This window comes from Drosophila guanche, unplaced genomic scaffold (genome assembly GCF_900245975.1).
Source record: "Drosophila guanche unplaced genomic scaffold, DGUA_6, whole genome shotgun sequence".
NCBI lineage: Eukaryota > Metazoa > Arthropoda > Insecta > Diptera > Drosophilidae > Drosophila > Drosophila guanche.
In genome coordinates, this window is record NW_022995748.1 from 6,943,501 (window position 1) to 6,962,513 (window position 19,013).

At 47.2% G+C, this 19,013-nt stretch overlaps 5 protein-coding genes across 5 annotated transcripts in view; 2 read left to right on the forward strand and 3 right to left on the reverse strand.

Annotated features, from left to right (window-relative positions):
- The first annotated feature begins 708 nt into the window (after positions 1 to 708).
- LOC117583980 (phenoloxidase-activating factor 2-like) lies at positions 709 to 1,895 on the forward strand. Its single transcript, XM_034272687.1, has 2 exons — positions 709 to 1,068; positions 1,137 to 1,895. The coding sequence occupies exons 1-2, from the start codon at positions 724 to 726 to the stop codon at positions 1,893 to 1,895; spliced, it is 1,104 nt and encodes a 367-aa protein (XP_034128578.1). The 5' UTR covers positions 709 to 723.
- Positions 1,896 to 4,156: 2,261 nt separating this feature from the next.
- On the forward strand, positions 4,157 to 5,567 carry LOC117584143. The gene is made up of 5 exons (XM_034272903.1): positions 4,157 to 4,276; positions 4,340 to 4,399; positions 4,464 to 4,862; positions 4,916 to 5,223; positions 5,289 to 5,567. The coding sequence occupies exons 1-5, from the start codon at positions 4,209 to 4,211 to the stop codon at positions 5,522 to 5,524; spliced, it is 1,071 nt and encodes a 356-aa protein (XP_034128794.1). The 5' UTR covers positions 4,157 to 4,208; the 3' UTR covers positions 5,525 to 5,567.
- A 1,556-nt stretch (positions 5,568 to 7,123) lies between these two features.
- Positions 7,124 to 8,613, reverse strand: LOC117584470 (retinoid-inducible serine carboxypeptidase). Its single transcript, XM_034273391.1, has 3 exons — positions 8,462 to 8,613; positions 7,493 to 8,404; positions 7,124 to 7,436 (listed from the first exon to the last, which is right to left on the reverse strand). The coding sequence occupies exons 1-3, from the start codon at positions 8,532 to 8,534 to the stop codon at positions 7,141 to 7,143; spliced, it is 1,281 nt and encodes a 426-aa protein (XP_034129282.1). The 5' UTR covers positions 8,535 to 8,613; the 3' UTR covers positions 7,124 to 7,140.
- A 255-nt stretch (positions 8,614 to 8,868) lies between these two features.
- Positions 8,869 to 10,301, reverse strand: LOC117584469 (retinoid-inducible serine carboxypeptidase). The gene is made up of 2 exons (XM_034273390.1): positions 9,282 to 10,301; positions 8,869 to 9,217 (listed from the first exon to the last, which is right to left on the reverse strand). Exons 1-2 carry the CDS (start codon positions 10,261 to 10,263, stop codon positions 8,919 to 8,921), a joined length of 1,281 nt encoding a protein of 426 aa, XP_034129281.1. The 5' UTR covers positions 10,264 to 10,301; the 3' UTR covers positions 8,869 to 8,918.
- A 2,657-nt stretch (positions 10,302 to 12,958) lies between these two features.
- Positions 12,959 to 19,013, reverse strand: part of LOC117584410 — a 53,372-nt gene continuing 47,317 nt past the window's right edge. The window contains exons 3-7 of the mRNA XM_034273274.1: positions 15,824 to 16,035; positions 14,926 to 15,061; positions 14,596 to 14,852; positions 14,368 to 14,539; positions 12,959 to 13,793 (exon numbers count right to left, since the gene is read on the reverse strand). Of these exons, the coding sequence (XP_034129165.1) occupies positions 13,561 to 13,793; positions 14,368 to 14,539; positions 14,596 to 14,852; positions 14,926 to 15,061; positions 15,824 to 16,035 (1,010 nt within the window). The 3' untranslated portion in view covers positions 12,959 to 13,560. The remainder of the gene's footprint in view (positions 13,794 to 14,367; positions 14,540 to 14,595; positions 14,853 to 14,925; positions 15,062 to 15,823; positions 16,036 to 19,013) is intronic.

Below are 19,013 nucleotides of genomic sequence, written 5' to 3' on the forward strand. Positions count from 1 at the left end.
AGGAGTTGGCTTTGACGACAGTCGTGGGCTGGCGGCAGGTGGAGTCCTTGAATTTCCTTCTCTCACTTTCAACACTAACATTATCCAATGAACTTTAATAAATAATAAACTCGTAGTATTAAATGACTGGGGAAGTATTTTTCGCTATGCTAGTTGGAAGACAATGATCGGCAGGGAATATATTTCAAATAATCGATTCAATTGGGAATCGTCGCTTTATGTTGTGCAATAAAAATGATCAAAATTAAGTTGAAACTTGAAAGAAAAATAAACAATAATGGTTTAACTGAAAAATTAATAGAAAAAGCAATACACAAACTAATTTTAATCATTTCGGTTTCATTTACTATAACTCTTTCTCCGGCAGATCAAACATTATTGAACCACTGCCGTTCCATCTGTGAGTCACAGACATTATTTATACGTATATTTACTTTTATATAAGCTGAAAATTAAGCCGGCTTGATAAGAATGCCACTCACGAATTCTGGGAAGCTCAAAGCAAGATCATAAATTGAATATATGTATACATAAATACAAACGATTTTATGTACTCAACTCAAAGTGTAGAGATATCGAGAGCTGAGTGAAATGGTTGATTGCCATGCGGAGTTAGTACTTGTCGAGCACTGGAAACGAGTCGTTGTGTGCCTCCTTGGCATTTCTTATTTTATTAATATTGTTTACACTTTACTAACCGATAACCTCACCGATTGATTAAGAATGAAGAGTCCAACAGGAAAGTGGGGACCTGTGCTGATGATCTTCGCGTTGATACTGCTCTGTTCGGCATCTGCTGAGGAAGAGGATTATGACGACTCACTTGACATTGTATTTGGTGCAAAGGACTCAACCCCTTCAACCACACCAGCTCCAGAAACAACAACAACCACGACAAAGCAGCCGGTGACTCAAGTGAAGCGGTGTGGCATGTTCAAGGAAAATATCTGCGTTAAGCGCACTGAGTGCGCGGAAACGGCCAGCAACGTTCGAAAGATAATCATCAATTTGCGAGAGTCTGCTAGTACGTGCCACTATCTGGAGGCCTGCTGTCGTCCCGAGGATAGGGTGAGGAACACAAATCAAAACACATATTGGCCAACGTTGACTGACTGCGTTCTCCATTGCAATTGCAGCAGAAAGATATCATCAATCGCGAGCCTACGGCTGACAACAGTCAGTGTGGTGTGAGCAATGTGGATGGCATCTACATGACCGTAAGGGGAGGAAGCCTGCAGACCAGCTTCGGGGAATACCCCTGGGTGGTGGCCTTGTTTAATGACAAGCACAATTTTGTCTGCACTGGTACTTTGATCGCCTATGATGTGGTCTTGACAACGGGAACCTGCGTGGATGGCGAAGGGCAGCTGACGGTGAAAGCCGGTGACTGGGATCTGATGACAGAGAAAGAGTTTGTTAGCCATGTCAGCGTCAGAGTGAAAACTCCAATACTGCACGAGAAATTCAATTGGGACTCAGCGCAAAACAACATTGCCCTGCTGATGCTGGAGAGTTCGTTTCCCACTCTGCGGCACATTACGCCCGTTTGTCTGCACGACGAGGACACCGAAATCTTCTTTGAGAAGTGCTTCATCACGGGCTGGAAATCGAGGTCCATTGGCCAATGGAGGGACATAGTCGTCAAGGTGGACATGGCCATAGACAGTGGCTCATGCTCAGTCAATTCCATCTCGACGGAAATATGCGCCATTGAAAACAGCACCGAGCCCATCTATGCCCGCGGAGCACCACTGGTCTGTCCAACAGACACCAGTATTCATCATCTTATTGGCGCCTGGAGTACCAGAACAAATGGCCAGACTCATTTCACTGATGTCAGGCAATATGGTCGGTGGATTCGCAATAAAGTAAAACCTTTTGGCATTTTCATTTAGAAAACACAAACCCAGTTGTTACAACACTTTTAATGGTAATGGAAAGATAATATTTGTACTTGCAACCAGTAAATGTGAGGCACAAAGGAAGTCAATCGAAGCGCCAAGTTTGTACACTAAATTTAGAATTAAATCAGGGATCCCTACTACTGCGTTAGGTCTCTCGTTTGGCAACTTTAAATCACGGTAATTACATTAAGCGGAATTTTCTGCTCTCTGCACTTATTTTTCCTGTTTCAGGCAACATCAGAACATCAGAACATCAGAACCGCATGTGGCGAAATTAACGCCAGCGAAGCGCATTACGGTGCGGCATCCTGTACTCCCAGCCTGCCCCGCTAGCAGCCTTGCGGCTGCCGGAATAGGCGACTCCTTACACAATAGCCCCCCCGCAGATAGGCACACCCGCCGAGGCATTTCGGTATTTTTTTACTCCCCTTCACTCTGCCGCCGCTGCTCACACACACAAATGTTTATACATTAGGAACATTTGTGCGAATGCCTCCTCGTCGTTGCTCGGCGCTCGACATCGTCACAGGTGCTGATTATATTGAAAATTATTAGTGAAACATTGCAGCAGCATCAGCAACAGCGGCAGAGGCAGCGGCGGAGGCAGCAGACTCCTGTGGAGCTTTTGGTGAGTCAACGGGAAACGAGTCGGCTCGGGGCTGCTGGGGCTTGGTCGCTGCATGTGGGCTATAAAAATTGATTGCATACTTTGCGGCGCGCCAAATGTACGTCGACTGGGACGACTCTTTGCCATGTGTGTGTGTGTGTGTGTGTGTCTGCTAGTTATCTTAATGGGTAAAGCTCTATTCAGAGCAAGTTTATAAAGAATACTCCGCAAAGATTTTGTTATTGCAGATACAAATGTATTTAGTATAGATGTGCTCATGAGACACGAGACATAAATATAAATAAATATGTAAGAAATGTTTTGGTCAGAAAGTGATAATTATACGTCAATCTCCCAATCATATGTACATATGCATGCAAAAGATGGAACTGCGTTCCCAGCTTGGAACTGCCTAGAACGGAACGAATAACATTTTTTGCTGTCATGCTGTAAATGAAAATGCTGTAAGCAAATTTTACATTGCAATAACTAACAGAAGAGTTATTGGCAGCAGCGCCGTTAACAGCCCAGATTAACAGCCAGCTCTACAGCTCTGTTAGCGCTCTCACGATCCACACGGCTCTCGAGTGGCCTTAGCTTGTAAGCTGCAATAAAATGACTCATCAGGTGACTGTAAACGATGCATTGCAATGCACGTGACTCTCTGACGTATGTATGTACGTATTATATGAATGTATGCATTATAAACAAAAGCTAAACCCGTAATATGTAATAGTTAATCAGAACTAAAAAAGGTTCCTATATATGCGGAATAATTTACAAACCTACCAAAGGAAAATCCAATTAATTTGCCAATTATTTGCAGTCAACATGCCTCAATGAAACTTTTCTAGTCTTTTATACCTGTTAAATAAAATATCCATATGCAGTCTCTCTATAATAAACAATTACATTTTATACATTTTCCTGTTAACATCAAAGGCGAAGCCGGCAAGCTTGCACTTGACTCCATTGCGCTGTACTTGACAATAATTTGAAAACAGATGATGTGCACACAATAAAGTGTCAAATATCAGCACACATCATCGCATGGGGAGGCCATCAACATGACTCGATGGGAATCGATGGGAACGGCGAATTCTCGTACATAAATAAACGTGAGCCCAAACGTGCCAAGCAGTGCCAAGAAGCGTACAACCGAAAAATGAAGTACAAAATTGACAAAAATTGATTGAGCACATGGAACAGGGTTCGGCGAGACTGGGGAGGCCGGGGAATCAAGGAGCACAGATGGAATACCATGGGACAGGGACAACATTGAAAAGTTTACGCTTGTCAGCCCCTGCAGGCAACTCCATCGCCGCCTCCGACGCTTAACTTTATCAGACAATTTTTCACCTTTAAATTATTTTGGACGTTGACTTTTTATTGTCTTCCCCCCGAGACAAGGGGATGTCGTTGCCGTTGACATGCAATCTAATCTATTTTAACGCCTCGAAGCAACATATTTGTATACTTTTCACGTTTACTGCTTCAAAGTTTTGGGCTGGAGGCAAGGCAAATACACGCATGTCGCGAAATTCTATCAAACAATTTGTAAATTGTTCTCTAACTGTCACTCTCCCACTGGCTTTGAACAACTTGTTTGAACATTATCACAAATAAAATAGAACACAAACAAGCTACAAAGCTACACACTAAAATATTCAACAAACAGAAACTATTCAACACAAAACATGTTCAGCGACAATTTGTTGTACTCCTCTGCTTTTGGTAAGATCAGCAAGACAGATTTCTCCATGGAGTAAGTTCAGGCAAAACCAACATTGAGGTCAATGTCGGAATGACAACAAAAATCAACCCACAGATATGTCGGCCTGGAAGCGGAAAGCGAGCTATGGTTCAGCTTGGAAGGGAAGATGTCGAGGTGAGTCTGGGCTAGAATAAGAAATAAATATTCTCCTACATGGCGCCGGTTCCTCCCCTTCAAGGACATCCCTGCTCGTGCTGGACTACAAGCAGTTCATCGCTGCACGTCGCATTCAGACCCACTGGCGTGGCTATCTCGTACGAAAGTGGCAGAAGCTGCGCTGGGTTGCCACCATCAACATTCAGCGCTGGTGGCGTGGCTATCGTGCACGCAGCCACATGTCCCTGAACATCGAGAAGCGCCTGCAGGATAGCCTTGTGGAGCACTACAACCGCTCGGCCATCAAGATCCAGTCGCTCTTCCGTGGCTGGTGGATCAGGAACACAGTGCACGATTCGAACACTCTGCGCCGCATGCAGACCTCTGCCGCCGAGGATCTGCTGCACTGCGTGGCCCTCCAGCTGCATCACTTGATGCAGACTCAGGAGCTACCGGGTGTCTACTCGCTGCGACAGTCTGAGTGAGTAACCAAGGGAGAGTCCCTGACTGTGATCTTAATGCCATGTCTTCCAGTTGTCTATCGCAAGTCGAAAAGATAACAGCCAGCATGGTTTTCCGCTTCTGCAGCGGCAGCATGCTCAGTTTGATGTCACGCCGCGCAGCCGTGAGGGAGGAGCGACGCCGATTGTTCCACAAATCGAAATACACCACTGCCATTCCCTATCGCGGACCCAATTTCAATGCGGCTTGCCCTCCGCCGGACGACGTACCGCAGCTGCCCAAAGCGATCGTGGACAAACGCATTTTTAAGGTCATAATTGAGTTCGAGAAGTCCCTGGTGAATCCGACGGTGCGCGAAATTCAGCTAAATCAAGCCCAACGTAAGGCGAAAAAGATATCTACGCCGCTTTCCATTACTAAACTCCCACTCCGGGCTCTCCCTCAGGCAAACGCAAATTGTTCCTGGAGCAGGTGCGCGCTAAGAGGCTGGCCTCTACGCAGAACTTCTGCGAATATGTCATCCAGAATATGCGAAAATGGAAAGTGTGGAACGGACAGAAAGTCACACTCAAAAACGACTTGTTTCGAGATGCGGAAAACCTCGAAAACTTCTTTAATGAAGCGGGTCATCTGCTGGATGAATTGGTGACTTGTCGCTGCAGGCGAGACAATGCCCACTAGGGTCACTGCTATCCCATCGAATAAATTGTGAGTGTAAGAGCTACGAGGAGCTGTCTCAGCCTAGGGAGAGACTTTAACTCGCTTGCTGTGTGGCATCTGTGGAGCATGTGCATTTGACTGTTAACTAATTAGCACCGATTTATTCACCTTTGTTTTCCGGAATTTCCACAATTTGCTCTTTGTTTTTCTGCACTCGCATTTTTCTTGCCCACATCCGCACCTCGGGGGTGGCAGCAAACATTTTTCTTGCAAGAATTTTCCTTTGTTTTTAGAAGACATTTAATTTATTTTACCCTTGGCCAGAGCCACAAATACCCACATGCGACATACATCAGCAATTTGTGGGCTGCGTGGCAAATCCTGGCTGCCTTACCTTTAGTATAAATATTTGACATGGCTACAATAGCTCGATCTCGACAGACGTGGCAGTCACACAACCCATCGGTGCCGAACCCACGGGGGGAACTTGTGGCATTCGTGCAGGCGCATTATCCACATACTTGAAGCGGTGCGGATTCGGTGCCCCAATCCTCCTGCTACGTGACTACTGGCTCCGGCTAGAGGTCGTCTTGCCAAATTAGATTTGCCTATAATTAATATGCACGATATGTGGCGCTAAGTTGTGTGAAAATTACTTGGGCGTTGACGTGCCGGTGCGTGGTTCGTGTGGAACGCGAATAGAAAAACCATCCAGCTGCGAGCCTTGCGGCAATTGTTATTTGATTACAATTTTCTCCCCTCTAAGTATTTCGTAATTAGTTGTTGATGACAAGGTAGACGTGAGTGATAGCAGCACGAAGAGTCATGTGAAAGTATCGACAAAAAATTAATTTTATTAAATGCAAAACGATAAATAATGTTCAGGTTTTCCCCTCCATTGATTTGTGATTCGTTTCGTGTCTTACATAAATCATTGACAAGAAAATATCCGCATTTAAATAATTATTTGTGTTCCAATAAAAATTCCGATATCGTCCTTACACTTCGCCTTTTGGTTCGTTGTCTTTTCTCCATTCTCCTGCCACTCCGCTGGGATGCTGCCATAGACGAACTTTTAAGTTTTTAATTAATTTGTTTTGCTGCGGTTCCCGGCCCAAACGCCCCTTTTTTGTGCCCTCTTTCTCGCAATTGCCGCCTTCTGCCCATTTTTCTTTCGACAGCAGGGAAAAAAAAGGTTAAGTGGTTTCATTTGGCAAACATTTACCCAGACCCAGAGCCAGAGCCAGACCCAGAGCCAGCTCCCCCCACAGCCACTCATCAATGCCCAAGTGTGTAAGAGTTTTAATAGGCTTTTGTGTGGAAAATAAATTGATGCGGTGCACCTGTAAAATGCCCTAACAATGGAGCAGAGAGCAGAGAGCAGAGAGGGAAAGTTGGGGCACGCCAGACGAATGTCTGTCCGTGTGGTGCGGCGAACCGCACGGCAACCAGAGATGGAATGGAGCGGCAACCGAATTTGAGTTAATTTCGAGTAAATTGTTAGAAAATTGTTTAGCCCCAAACTGCGGCCGGGCTGTGGCCTTGTCATACGAATTATGCCATTTAATTAGAGATGTTCTTTGGGGGCGTTAACACTCTCAAATCGATTTTACTTTACTGATTGTACAAAGAAACTTTCACCCAAAGCTGGTAAAATAACGCAGGATGTGTGCCATTGCCGCTGGGTTCTCCTGCTGCACCAGATGCCCCGCTCTGTAGACCCAGAACATGCTAAGGCCACCGCCGTGCTTCTCGTAGCCCTCGAGCATGCCATCGATGCGGAACGACTTGCGGGTAGATCCAGCATACTCAGCCCTGCGGCGCCACCTCATGCGATTGATCCAGTTGACGGTGCCCGGGGTGGCGCAGAGCAGATCCAAAATGCCAGAATAAACGCCCACGCGGATGGATGTTTCATCCAGCAATCGTGTGACTGTAAAGGAAAGGGCTTAGGTTTATGCATTTGCTTAAGATTGAGCTGAGCTTTACCTATGTGTATCGCTGGTCTAAAGATTTCGCTGCCCAAATGCATGAAGACCGTGGCATTCTGCAGCATCCACTCGGGCATGTGGCTGAGGCCCAGCACCTGCGTCACATTGGAGCGCATGAAGTCGCTCAGCTTTGGGTCCTCACCGTACCGATAAACCTCATCCAGGTGGACCCTCCGTTGCGTGTTGTACAGAAAGACGCCGTCCGTGTATGCGCCAATCACGTCCTGAATGGTGGAACCCTTTTCCAGGGCTCCAATCCACTTTTCGGCATACACGAGGCCGGCTATCTGGGCGGCCACTCGGGATATGTTGCGATATCCATCATCGTCCACGATGCCAAGCTGCAGCAGGAAGGGCGCGTAGGCCAGAATGCTGTCCAGCGGCGAGGTCCAGGGATTGCCCACAGCCACCGACTCCAGGCGACACTTCAACTGCCCGCGCTGCCGGGCGAGATGGAGCTCGAGGGCAAACTCTGGGGCCATCTTGCCGCCGTAGCTCTCCGAGAAGATGTGCAGCGGAACGGCCTGAAACTGCGGATACTTGCGGAGAAAGACCAGCATCAAGCTGACCAGATCTCTGGCTATCTGTGAGTTGTTCCTGGCATACCGCCCGTGCGACTCCACGTAGCTGAAGCCCGTTCCCACGGGACTGTCGATGAAGAGCACATTCATGTGCTGCACCCAGTTGGTGTCGCGTGGACGTCCCTCGATGTCGATGGCCCCCAGCTGCTCGAAGACGCCGCAGCCCGAGGAGGCCACGCCGGGTCCACCCTGCAGCCAGATGACCAGTGGCCGCTCCGTAAATGCGCTGACGTTGGCCGTGGTGTAGTGCAGCCAGTAGAACAGGTGGGCGCCCTTTCGCACCTCCACATAGTCCCAGTCCTGAGCGCCGGGTCCCAGCCCCACTCGTCCTAGGGCGGGTCACTGGATTACAATTACTGGAAACACTCTCCACGTGGCAAACTCACCCTCCACCCAGGACAGGCACTGCAGTAGCAGCAGGCCACATGTCCACACACCGATCTGACTATAGAGCTGCATTCAACGTCTTCTGGGATCTATCTCCGAGCTGTGTGTACGCTCTGCTGTGTCTACAAATGCGCACTGAAACGACCTGCAGCTTTCGGCCAATTGCTGTTTATAAAGTGGGAAATTCCGTGCTTTTTTTTTGGGGTAAACAATTGGCCATCGCTGGAGAGAGTTCGTGAACCAAATACACACTTAATTCAACCTCATTTACTGGGGGGTTCTTCTGCCATAAGATAAACATTGACCCCCGGTCGTGCCGCCTTTTTGTTTACACTCACAGAACGGACGGAGGCCGGATGGGCATCTGGCAGTCGGACAGCCCCCAAAAGAGATGCCACACGCTGACTGCAGATGTATATACATTTATTAAGTTTACCCCGGACTACGACTCGTTATTTATTCGCTGTACTGTGTCACAGCTTTCAGGACATACTGCATGGCTGTGGGATTGTCAGCGAGCGCTTGGTGCCCGGAGCGATTGATCCAGTACATGCCGAACCGACCGCCGATCTTCTCGTAGCCCTGCAGTCTGTCGCCGACGGAAAAGGGAGTGCGCCGTGCCTGGAGGTACTCCTCCTTGTCACGCCAGGCCCAGTCTTTGATCACGGCCAGGGTGGCTGTGGTGGGTACCAGCAAATCCAGCTGACCCGAGAAGATGTTGATCTTGATCGAAGTTTCATTCAGCAAACGAGGAACTAGGAAAACAGAAAGGATTACAGCTGGTGATGCTAATTCTCCACATTGTCAGCTGGAACTTACTCGCATTTATCTCCGATTTGAGGCGATCGCCGTGCAGTGTGACTAAAACATCGATGACCTGGGCCTTGTAGATGCTGCCGTTGATCTGCAGAGCATCGCTGATGTTCTCCTGCATGAAGCGGTTGAGGTCAGCCCCGTAGCCATAGGTGCGATCCTCCTCCGGATCAACATGGGTCTGTGTGTTGTACAGGTAGACCTCACCAGTGAGGTTCTGCATGAGGTCGAACCACTCCAGATACTCATCCGTTGCCGTTTCGAACAGGTGCAGCTTCAGGGCGAGTAGGATCTTCTCCTCCTGCGCGTCAATCAGATTGGCCCCGTCCTCATCGATCAGCCCGTTCACCAGCATATACTTGGAGTGTTCGCGACTGATGTGACGCGTGGATATCCACGGACTTCCCATGCTCACCGACTTCAGGGTGTTGGGCTCTGCCAGCTGGCCGCTCCTCATGGCCAGGTCCATCTTCAGGGCCAACGCTGGTGCCATCTTGCCGCCATAGCTCTCCGTGAAGATGTGCAGCGGCACGCTCTTGAACTCCTTGTGGGCCTTGTAGAAGTACAGCATGAAGGTCATTAGGTCATCGGTGAGCTCCTCGTTGTTCGCCACCAGCAGACTTGTGTTGTCCACATAGCTGTAGCCCGAACCCACGGGACTGTCGACGAACAGCAGATTCACATGCTGCACCCAGTTGCCTTCGCGTGGCTCTCCGTGCATGTCCACGGGTCCCAGCTCCATGAAGTTGCCCTGCGCCGAAGAAGCTCCACCCGGTCCACCCTGCAGCCACAGGACAAGCGGACGTTCCGTGTAGTGGCTGACATTGGCCGTGGTGTAGTAGAGCCAGTAGAACATGTGCGCTCCCTCCCGCACGTCCACATAGCCCCAGTCCTGATCGCCTGGCCCGAATCCCTTGCGAGCCCTCACCACATCTCCCACACTGGCCAGCGCCAGGATGCACAGGAACAGAGAGGAGCCCCACACCATTATCGATTATCCAGCGGTCCGATCGCACACAGAATGATTCCAGCACTGAACTCTTTCGCATCCCAGATGCTGCTATTTATTGGCCGGGCCCCCACAACAATTATTTTGTATTATTTTTGCTGCTCTTTTATGAAGTGCCAATTGACATGGGTGACCGTGAAAATGAAACACACTCTTCGACTAGACGAATGGCGTTTTATTTAACGTAATTTGCCATCGGTGGAGGGATGCTCCATTTGCACAAAGCATTCGATTAAGTTTATATATGAAGTAGGGTACTCCCAGGCGACCATGTCTGACCCTAGGGTGCGTTCTTCTCCTGCAGTGTTTACTTTAAACTTATCGAAAGCACGAGCAAAGTATCCTAAATTATAAACAAATCTGTGCCTCATTTTGTGCACAGATATTGCTGCCTTTCCCTCAACTTAACATTTGTGTGTTCTTAGTCGTATGTTAAGAACGGTTCAAGGATGACAGTCCTTATGAGTTATGATTTAAATAAGCTTTCTTTTTTTTTTTGGCCACTAGAACGAACTCCTTCATCTGCAGCTGCAATCATTGTCATTTGAATGTTAAAATAACTGATAGAAAAACTGACCACAGGATATGCATATTGGTCGCCTTGTATCTACTCTCCTACTCTCCATTATAAATGTCAAATATTGTGTCAGCGACGCATTAGCATTCCCATCTTCATGCATCAGTCAGTGATTAAATTTCGTTCATAACTTTTCTCAGCCCAAAAATATGCCACTATCTTTTGTGTAAAACCATTTGGAAAACCCCAAGAGATGGCTCCAAAATGTTTCGATTTGGTGTCTACAAAAATCGTATCCAAGCGCGGACCCCATTTCCTTTTTTTAGCCCTCCAAATTCGGTCAAGTTTATCACAAAGTTAAGGCTCAAGTTCCGAAACATTAATCATCTACAATTAATATATATTTGAAGGGAAAGCCTTACCTAGCAGTCCACAATTTCTGCAGCTGAAAAGTGTGGGAAAAGTTCTCTCTAAATTCGTTTCGTGGTCCTCTTTCGCACCCCAAATTGTTGGCTTTTATTTTTTTTTCAATTTGTTTCGCAGACTGCAGCTTGTCTGTCATTCATGTTCAACGCCGATGTTTTTCATGTTGTAATTGTCAAAGTTAAATTGCTTAATTTCAATTTCAGCGCGTCCATAACAATGGACAGCGCTCGGGGTGCCGACAAACTCTCGAACTCCACAAAAAAGAGATGGCAAAATGAATCCGATTTTCGTTTTGCTGTGACCACGTCGGGGGCCAACACACGCCGGGCAGTCGCGAAAAGTAATTAACAAATGTTTGTGTGTGTGCGTTCCATGCAAGTCAGAAACAGGAGTGCAAAAGAGCTTACGATGGCGGCTTCTCATTCTTCCGCCTCAGTTGGTGCTCCTTTGGCTTCCCAGTGGCTGAATGCTTTTGACAACGGCAAGTGGTTGTGCCGTGCCACCTCCTGCCGATCTGTTCTTTTGCAGTGCAGTTTTAATGAGTGCACCACCTGACGGCGGCAATGCCTGTCGTCGTCGGCCTGTTGACGCTGGCAGGCAGGCAGGCAGGCAGGCGACCGCAAACGGAAATCAATTTGCCGAACGTGGCATCAGCGGCGATGCCCGGCGCCACGGAGGGAGCAAACCGAAATTGCCGGTTGAATGCGTTTTCGATTGTCCATTAAGCAGCTCCTACGCTGACCGATGCTCCTGCTCCCTTTTCTGTGTCTATCTGCTGCTGCTGCTTGCATTTTGCCCTGCCAAAAGTCACTTTCAAGCAATTGGCCTGGCTGGCTGGCAAGGCACGGACCCACGCATAGACCAGCAGGCCATTCACATGCACAATAAATTTTTGCAACAGTCGTTCCCCCTCTACCCAACCCCTCCCTCAACCTATCCACATTCAGATGTTTAGCGCCCACAGGAGGCAGGATGCAGATGCAGTCGAGTGCGAAATTGCAAGCAGCAGCAGCAGCTGAAAAGTATGCACCCAACGACACACAGACACAGAGAATTGTCATGGCTTTGTGCTTTGTGCGGTGTTTGTTGCCAAATGCTTTTTTGAGATACAAAACACACCCACACTTGCAGCAGGAGCAGAATCAGGGCCTGGTCCAACCCATTTGACGCCGTTTTCCGTGTCATTCCACTGACTCGGACACCACTCTCTGCCTGTGTGTCGCTGGCATTCCGTTGTTTTTCCTTTTTGCCACGTAAATTACAAGTTTTTCACTTGCGTTTTTGCTGCTGCTTTTGTGTCTCTTTTTTTGGCTTATTTTTGCAGTTGACGCCGCAATATTTTACACTTAGCCAGAAATGGGTAATTCAGGGGTCAACCGCGGCACAAAAAGCATCAACGAAGAATAAGAAATGGATAATTGCTGAATGGAAGACACAAATCCCAGAATAATGTGCGTCTTATAGAGCTAAGGAAATTATTCTACCGAATGAGGTAATTATTATTAGATGGGTTGATCTGTGCGAGAGTTCGTTAGAGTTCGGAATAGAATTTTTTTCTGCATCAGCCACAGCCACAGAGCTGAATTCTCTCTCTCGATGTGGACAGAACATTCAGTGGCATGAATCTTAGATAAAGATAGTGAAATTACCCAAATAAAATACATCATTTGTGGCCTCCACATAGCTTACCTTTCAGGAACTTTCAGGAAATAAACGCATGCTGAGTTTTGATCAAATAAAAGAATCTTTATTTGGCTTAGTTTCAATAGTCCTTTTTGCACACTTTAAACTCAGGCTCACAACAAACAAACATAACTCTATGGCTAAATAGTTGTACAAGTTTTTCGATACAGATGCGAACAGAAGAACTTATGGACGAGTCCCAGAAACCGCAAACCCAGTGAAGGATTGACGAAACGAGGGGAAAGCAATCGTTGGAAATCTGGCTTAGAGAGTAAATGCATGTGATGATGGTTTCTATGGTTATTTACACTTGCCTGAGGGTACGAGCAGGGGGCTACCAGAGGGTTATGGGGTACGATTTTTACAGTCACTTAACATAGGTTTAGGTTTAGGTTTAGGTTTAGGTTTAGGTATATGTGTGAGGACCTCTGCTCTGTATTCGTTATTTTGCTATTCGATTCGCTATATATCTATATATATGTATATATGTATATTATGAGTTCTATAATTGTTTCGGTGATGATCCACAGGGGGTTCGTCGTCTACCGAATTCGATGAACCTGAAACTAAAGCCTCGTCGGCCAGCGCACCTCATTGTGTCCTGCCTGAAGTCCATCTCTCCATCTCGGCCGCCATCTGTGGCCGACTCATCACCGTTCCGTCTCATCGGCGTTGCAGCAACTGTGCCAGAACAGGTTCCTGCCCCACTGCCAGTCGGGGCAACCGAAGTGCCGCCAGTCACACAGCCAGATGGCCGGCCACAGAAGTGCAAGCAGCAGGAAGGTAAGCAGCTGATTGCCCTGCATCAGATTCCATTTCCACTTCCAGTTCCAGTTGACGTTGACCAGGGCCAGCCGCAGTCCGGCGGCAGACGAGCCAGCATCTAAAAGAGGGAGCCAAAAGATTGAAATCAGGAGCGCAGAGGAGCGAGGGCACCCGCTGGTCATATTAATCTTTGAATTAATTGCTTCTAGCTTAGCGCAGAGCATTAATAAATCGTTGCCATGGCCATGGCACAGCCCACACACACCCACACACAGAGGGGAAACGAGCTAATAAGGTGGCTCGTCCTTTTTCGCCCAACTTTGATTTAATGCCCCACAGTTTATCATTCTAATGGCGTGCGTGTGTAAATCTATCCCCTGTGTTATCCCAGTGTGCATTTGTTTCCGTTGGAAAAACAATCAGGCCAAGATTTGTAAGGCCAACAACCGCAGAGGTCCCAGTCCCAGTCCCAGTCCCAGTCCGGCCAGTGGTTGTACATCTGCCTGTCATTAGGGCGTGGCTGTTGCTTATCTGAAGGTTAATTTTGAAGCAACGAGAACAACCGAACTGCCACCCAAAGCTCATTGAATAATGTGCGAAAGTTAATCAAATGAGATATTGATTACCCTCATTGGCGGACACAAACTATTTTTGGGGCTGTTAAAGTTCCAGGAGCTCTGCCTTGTACTTACTTTTATGTGTCAAAAAGAGTTCGTTGTGCTCATCCACATCCCCGGGCTGATCGAAGGGATACATGTTCATGTCTGGGGAGCGGCCTGAGGCCAAGATCCTCGGGCGATCTTCCTCAAGCAGCTTCTCGCTCTCCTGTGCATAGATATCGTGTATACGTGCCGAACATTTAAGCTGTAAAATCATAAATAATTAGCCTAAAAAGTGGAAATGATTGTTTAGGAGCCCACCTTCAAGCGCCCTTTGATAAAGTGATGCACCGTCACCACGAAATTGATCTCCAGCACAGCCGACTCCAGATGCTCGGCCAGATGCCGTTGGATCTCGTAGATGCGCAAGTAATTGGGCGGCACCTGTATGTCATTGATCCACCAGGTGAGATTGGCCGCCGGCTTGGAGTAGTCCGAGGAGCAGTTGCCATTGACAATGTCTCCCAGGCGATATCGGGAGTGTATCCCAGTTATAATCGGTCGTTGGGTGGGTAATTCTTGATCAAAAAGAAAAATAAAACTTGTATTCATTAAACGCACACAGATGGAGGAGCTTTTGTCTGGGCTTACCCACAACCTCCATGTCGGCGGCCACAATGGAGGTGTCGAAGGTGGGAGCATCGGCAGACACTTCGCACGCGAATTTCCCCGATATGGAGGTGGGAACATTTCGCAGCAGCACATGGCTGGCATTCGATTGAGTTGTCTGTGAAGGAGAGATTTATTTTTTAAGCACAGGAAGCTATAACACAACTTGGGATCGTACATGCCTATAAAAAAAATAACTGAAAAGAAACTGTGGAGAATATCTGCTATCCTGTTCCGGTTACCCAAGGGTTTGCCAATCATTTGGCTTATTGTTCTTCATAATTCCGAGCAATTAATTTGCTGCAGAACAACAAAAATCGCCCACAACCTGCAGCTCACATCCCACAGCTATTTGCGTAATGCATTTACACGACTGCTTATATAAGATACGCCTGTCAGCCCTTCGACATCAACGTTTTTTCATGGCAACAGTTATTTGTGTTCTTTTTTTTTTTATTATTTATTTCATGCGTGCTTTTTGTCATTCCTTTCCGTCGTTTTTAATATCGAAATGTCAGCAAAAGTCAACAATAAATGCACGGACAGCGGACAGCGGACAACGGTGGAGCAGCAGCAGCCGCAGCAAGTGAAAAGTCAAAATTGTTAATTAAAACTTTTTAACATGCATAAAACAAACATCGATGCACGCACACTTTGGGGCCAGGCCCACTCTGTTTACACTTCCTGTGAGTCGGGCTGGCACCACGGATGGGGAGGTGGCTGCCAGCAACGTTAATGCCGTCAGCGCACAGTTATTTAAAGCAATTTACACGAGGCAACTCTTTGGCTTTCGGCTTTCGGCTTTCGGCTCTCTGTCTCTGTTTTTCGCTTTCAATCAATATCATCATCATCATCATCAGCCAGAGGAGCAGACACTTACCTCGACATCGATTTCATTCGTTTTCGTGAATATCTTCCAGGCGGGATTCTCCTTTGGCGTGTAGCGATAGAACTCCCGGCGGCCCCTGTACCACTTTACCGTGTACAGCGTATCGTTCTCGATGTCATAATTGCAGATTAAGAGCGCATTATCGCCGCGCTTAACGGCCGATGGGATGCGAACATTGACATCGCGCAACCCCACAGTCAGCCCTGCAAATGGTAAATGGTAGAGGCAAGATTTTTAAAACAGCATGGGAGAGGTGTAAATGAGTTGTTGTTGGAGTGCGGGTTGCCTGTTACTGCAAGTTAAGTAACAGCCGAGCGCAATGTCAGACCGGATTAAATATGACAAGTTATTGTGGCTTAATTATGATCCCCAAGGGGATTACAATGGATTTCTGTGCCAGTGTTTCAGTGGAACCCCTGACATGTAAGCAGAGGCGGAAGCGTTCTCGTAAATTCCGGATTTCCATGGAGCCATGACATTTTAAGTGGCACAAAATACACACCAAAATACACCCAGCTTAAGTCGAAAACATTTCACCAGCTAATAAAGAAACGAAAGCCTCCAAAAAGTGGGTCAGCGACCATGAAAAAGCAGCCAGACGCTGCTCTTTACTAAACGAAAATGTACACAAAACTTCCACACCAAGAGACAGTAGCCAAAACTCATTGGTCGAACAGAGACAACCAGAAGAGCTCCACTTCAAAAGCTGATAATAAAACACACACGCTGGGGTGATCTCCACACGACGCGGCAGCGACCCTGTGGCCCTACGCTGTGCCCCTGTTCGAAATTATAAAAAGCTTCCTAGGAAATTAAAATCGAAAGTGAATTTTTTGGCGGACCCCGCTCTCTGAGAGCAACCATAAATCATAAGGGGGCCTGTCGCTTACCAACAGCAAAGATGCCATCAACTATCTAGGAAATTGAGTTGGGGCAAGCGACCAGGTGCCCAGCGAGCTGTGCTGCCGGCTGCTCCGCAAGACAAAAGTTTGGTTGGGCGTGCCCAACGGAGTTCATTGAACCCCAACTGCTAGGCAGAAACAGAAGCAGAAGCAGAAACAGAAACAGATTTCCGTCAGCATAAAACTATAGCAGAGATGACCACATGAACTCTGTTGTTTGAGTCATAGTACGAACGAGTTAATTGGCTGAAAATAGCGAAACAAAACTATGGGAACTATAGGTGTAAATGTATGTATAATATATGTATAAACACATATGTACATACATCTTTTTGTAATGGCCAACTTTTCATACAGATCTGCAGATTACTACACTTCATTCACCGACACTCCACTTAGATTTTTAAATTCAAACTCGGTCTTTTTAGATTTAAACTTTTGCATAAAATAAGAACCCGGGGATTGTCCTAGCTTGTAGACTTATTCTATGATCACTGACTGCACAATTGTGACAGAAAAAAAGTGAAACAATAACCGGTTTCTAGTTTGAGAGGAGCAGGGGTTCTGTTGAAACAATTGCCCCATCGTCGATCCCCCACTTGGCAACTGGGGCTCGTCGCCAACAACGCCGTTGTCGTTGTCGCTGTCGTTGTCGTTGTTGGATTTCAGTTTGTTTCTGGTTAACCTTGAATTGTTGTTTCACGTCGATTTGAATGGCACTCGGTTGGTTGGGTTGGTTGCCGTGCGCTGCGTACGCGTACGCGTTCGTTGTTTTGTATCAGCATAAATATTTCATGCTGCCCAGCCGTCGTCGTCGTCGTCGTCAGCTACTCGCGGGGCTGAGCGCCGGTTCGAAATAGTACGAAAAAACTAATCACATACTCGGGCCGGCTCTCTAGCCGGCTGCCTGGCTGGGGGCAGTACAAATTTGCGTAAGCAAAACACTATTTGTTTTGCCGAAAATGAGAATTGTATGGGTCGGCGGTGGCCTGGCTGGCGACGGATTTGACTATTTAGAAACCGTTGCTGTTCTATTTTGGCCAGGCCAACAGAAGAGGCCCAGCAACGCCGCTGCTGCCACTGCTGCCACTAACTTGGCAGTCAGTTTTTATCAAGGAAACCTTGAGCTTGTTGTCTGATCGAACTGGAAAACCTTGGAAAACCAGAAGCGAAGCGCGCTTCACAATGGATACAATAAAAACTGAAGGTGGCTAAAGCAACAACAAAACAGTCGTATCGTCGTGATTTATAAATAAATATGAAAAATACGGTCTGCAAATACAGACGTAGCTATGAATGTAAATATGTACATTTTTATCGCTCATTGAAGTCGAGTACTAGGGAATATAATTACTAATAGGATCATAAATTTAACTTGCATAAATATTTGTATTGTATTGTAATTTAATATAATCCCTATAATTTACAGACAACAACGGGTACTAATACCCCTCAATGCACATTCCATTCAACCATTCTATCAGTTCAATTTGATATATTGTATGTAATCGCATTAACCGACATAGCGTCAGATTTGCTCTTGTCGCCCTCTTCCTCTCCCTTTGTGGGACGATTCCATTGTTTAAGTTTTCAGCAGCAAAGCAAAAGAGAAGCAACAACGAAATGAACGAAACGAAACGAAACAAAGCAACAACAAAAACAGCAGCCAGCAACAGAAAAACGAGGTCACAAGAAATGGAGTGAGTAAAGTGGTGGAGTGCAGCGCAGCAGCTGGGTTATTATGCTGGCCTGGTAGCCGCTGCCTGTATATTATCGATCATGTTTTGAAAGCGAGAGTGAAGTAAGTGGACGGACGAACGGACGGACGGACTGACACACTGTTACTCGGATTGTCGTCGAGAGCGCAACAGCATTGGTCGACTGGAGGAGGGTGCGTCCTACACACTTGTAGACACAGCTACAGTTTGTTTCATACGCACAACTGTAGTCGGCCCTCGCACTGGGTTGACGTTTATCTCACTGCGGTGGTCTCTGCGCGCCTGTTCCCCGAGCAAAGCCAGCTATCGATTTCTACATAAAAAACGAAAGTGAACTCGGTTTCGACCCTGGAGCTCGGTTGGTGTGGTGCCCTTGCAGCTGCTAGCGCTTCACTTGACCCAGTTTTGGGTTTCGATTTTACTTTTCGGCGAGGGCGAGACCGTTCCGAGACCCGTTCCGAGGGCATCCGCCACACATTGACCCCACTCAAGGTTCAACGCTCCGGCGTGGACAGCCCTCGAGCCCCGAGGTAAATGGCCACCAACAGTGTCACGTTCAGG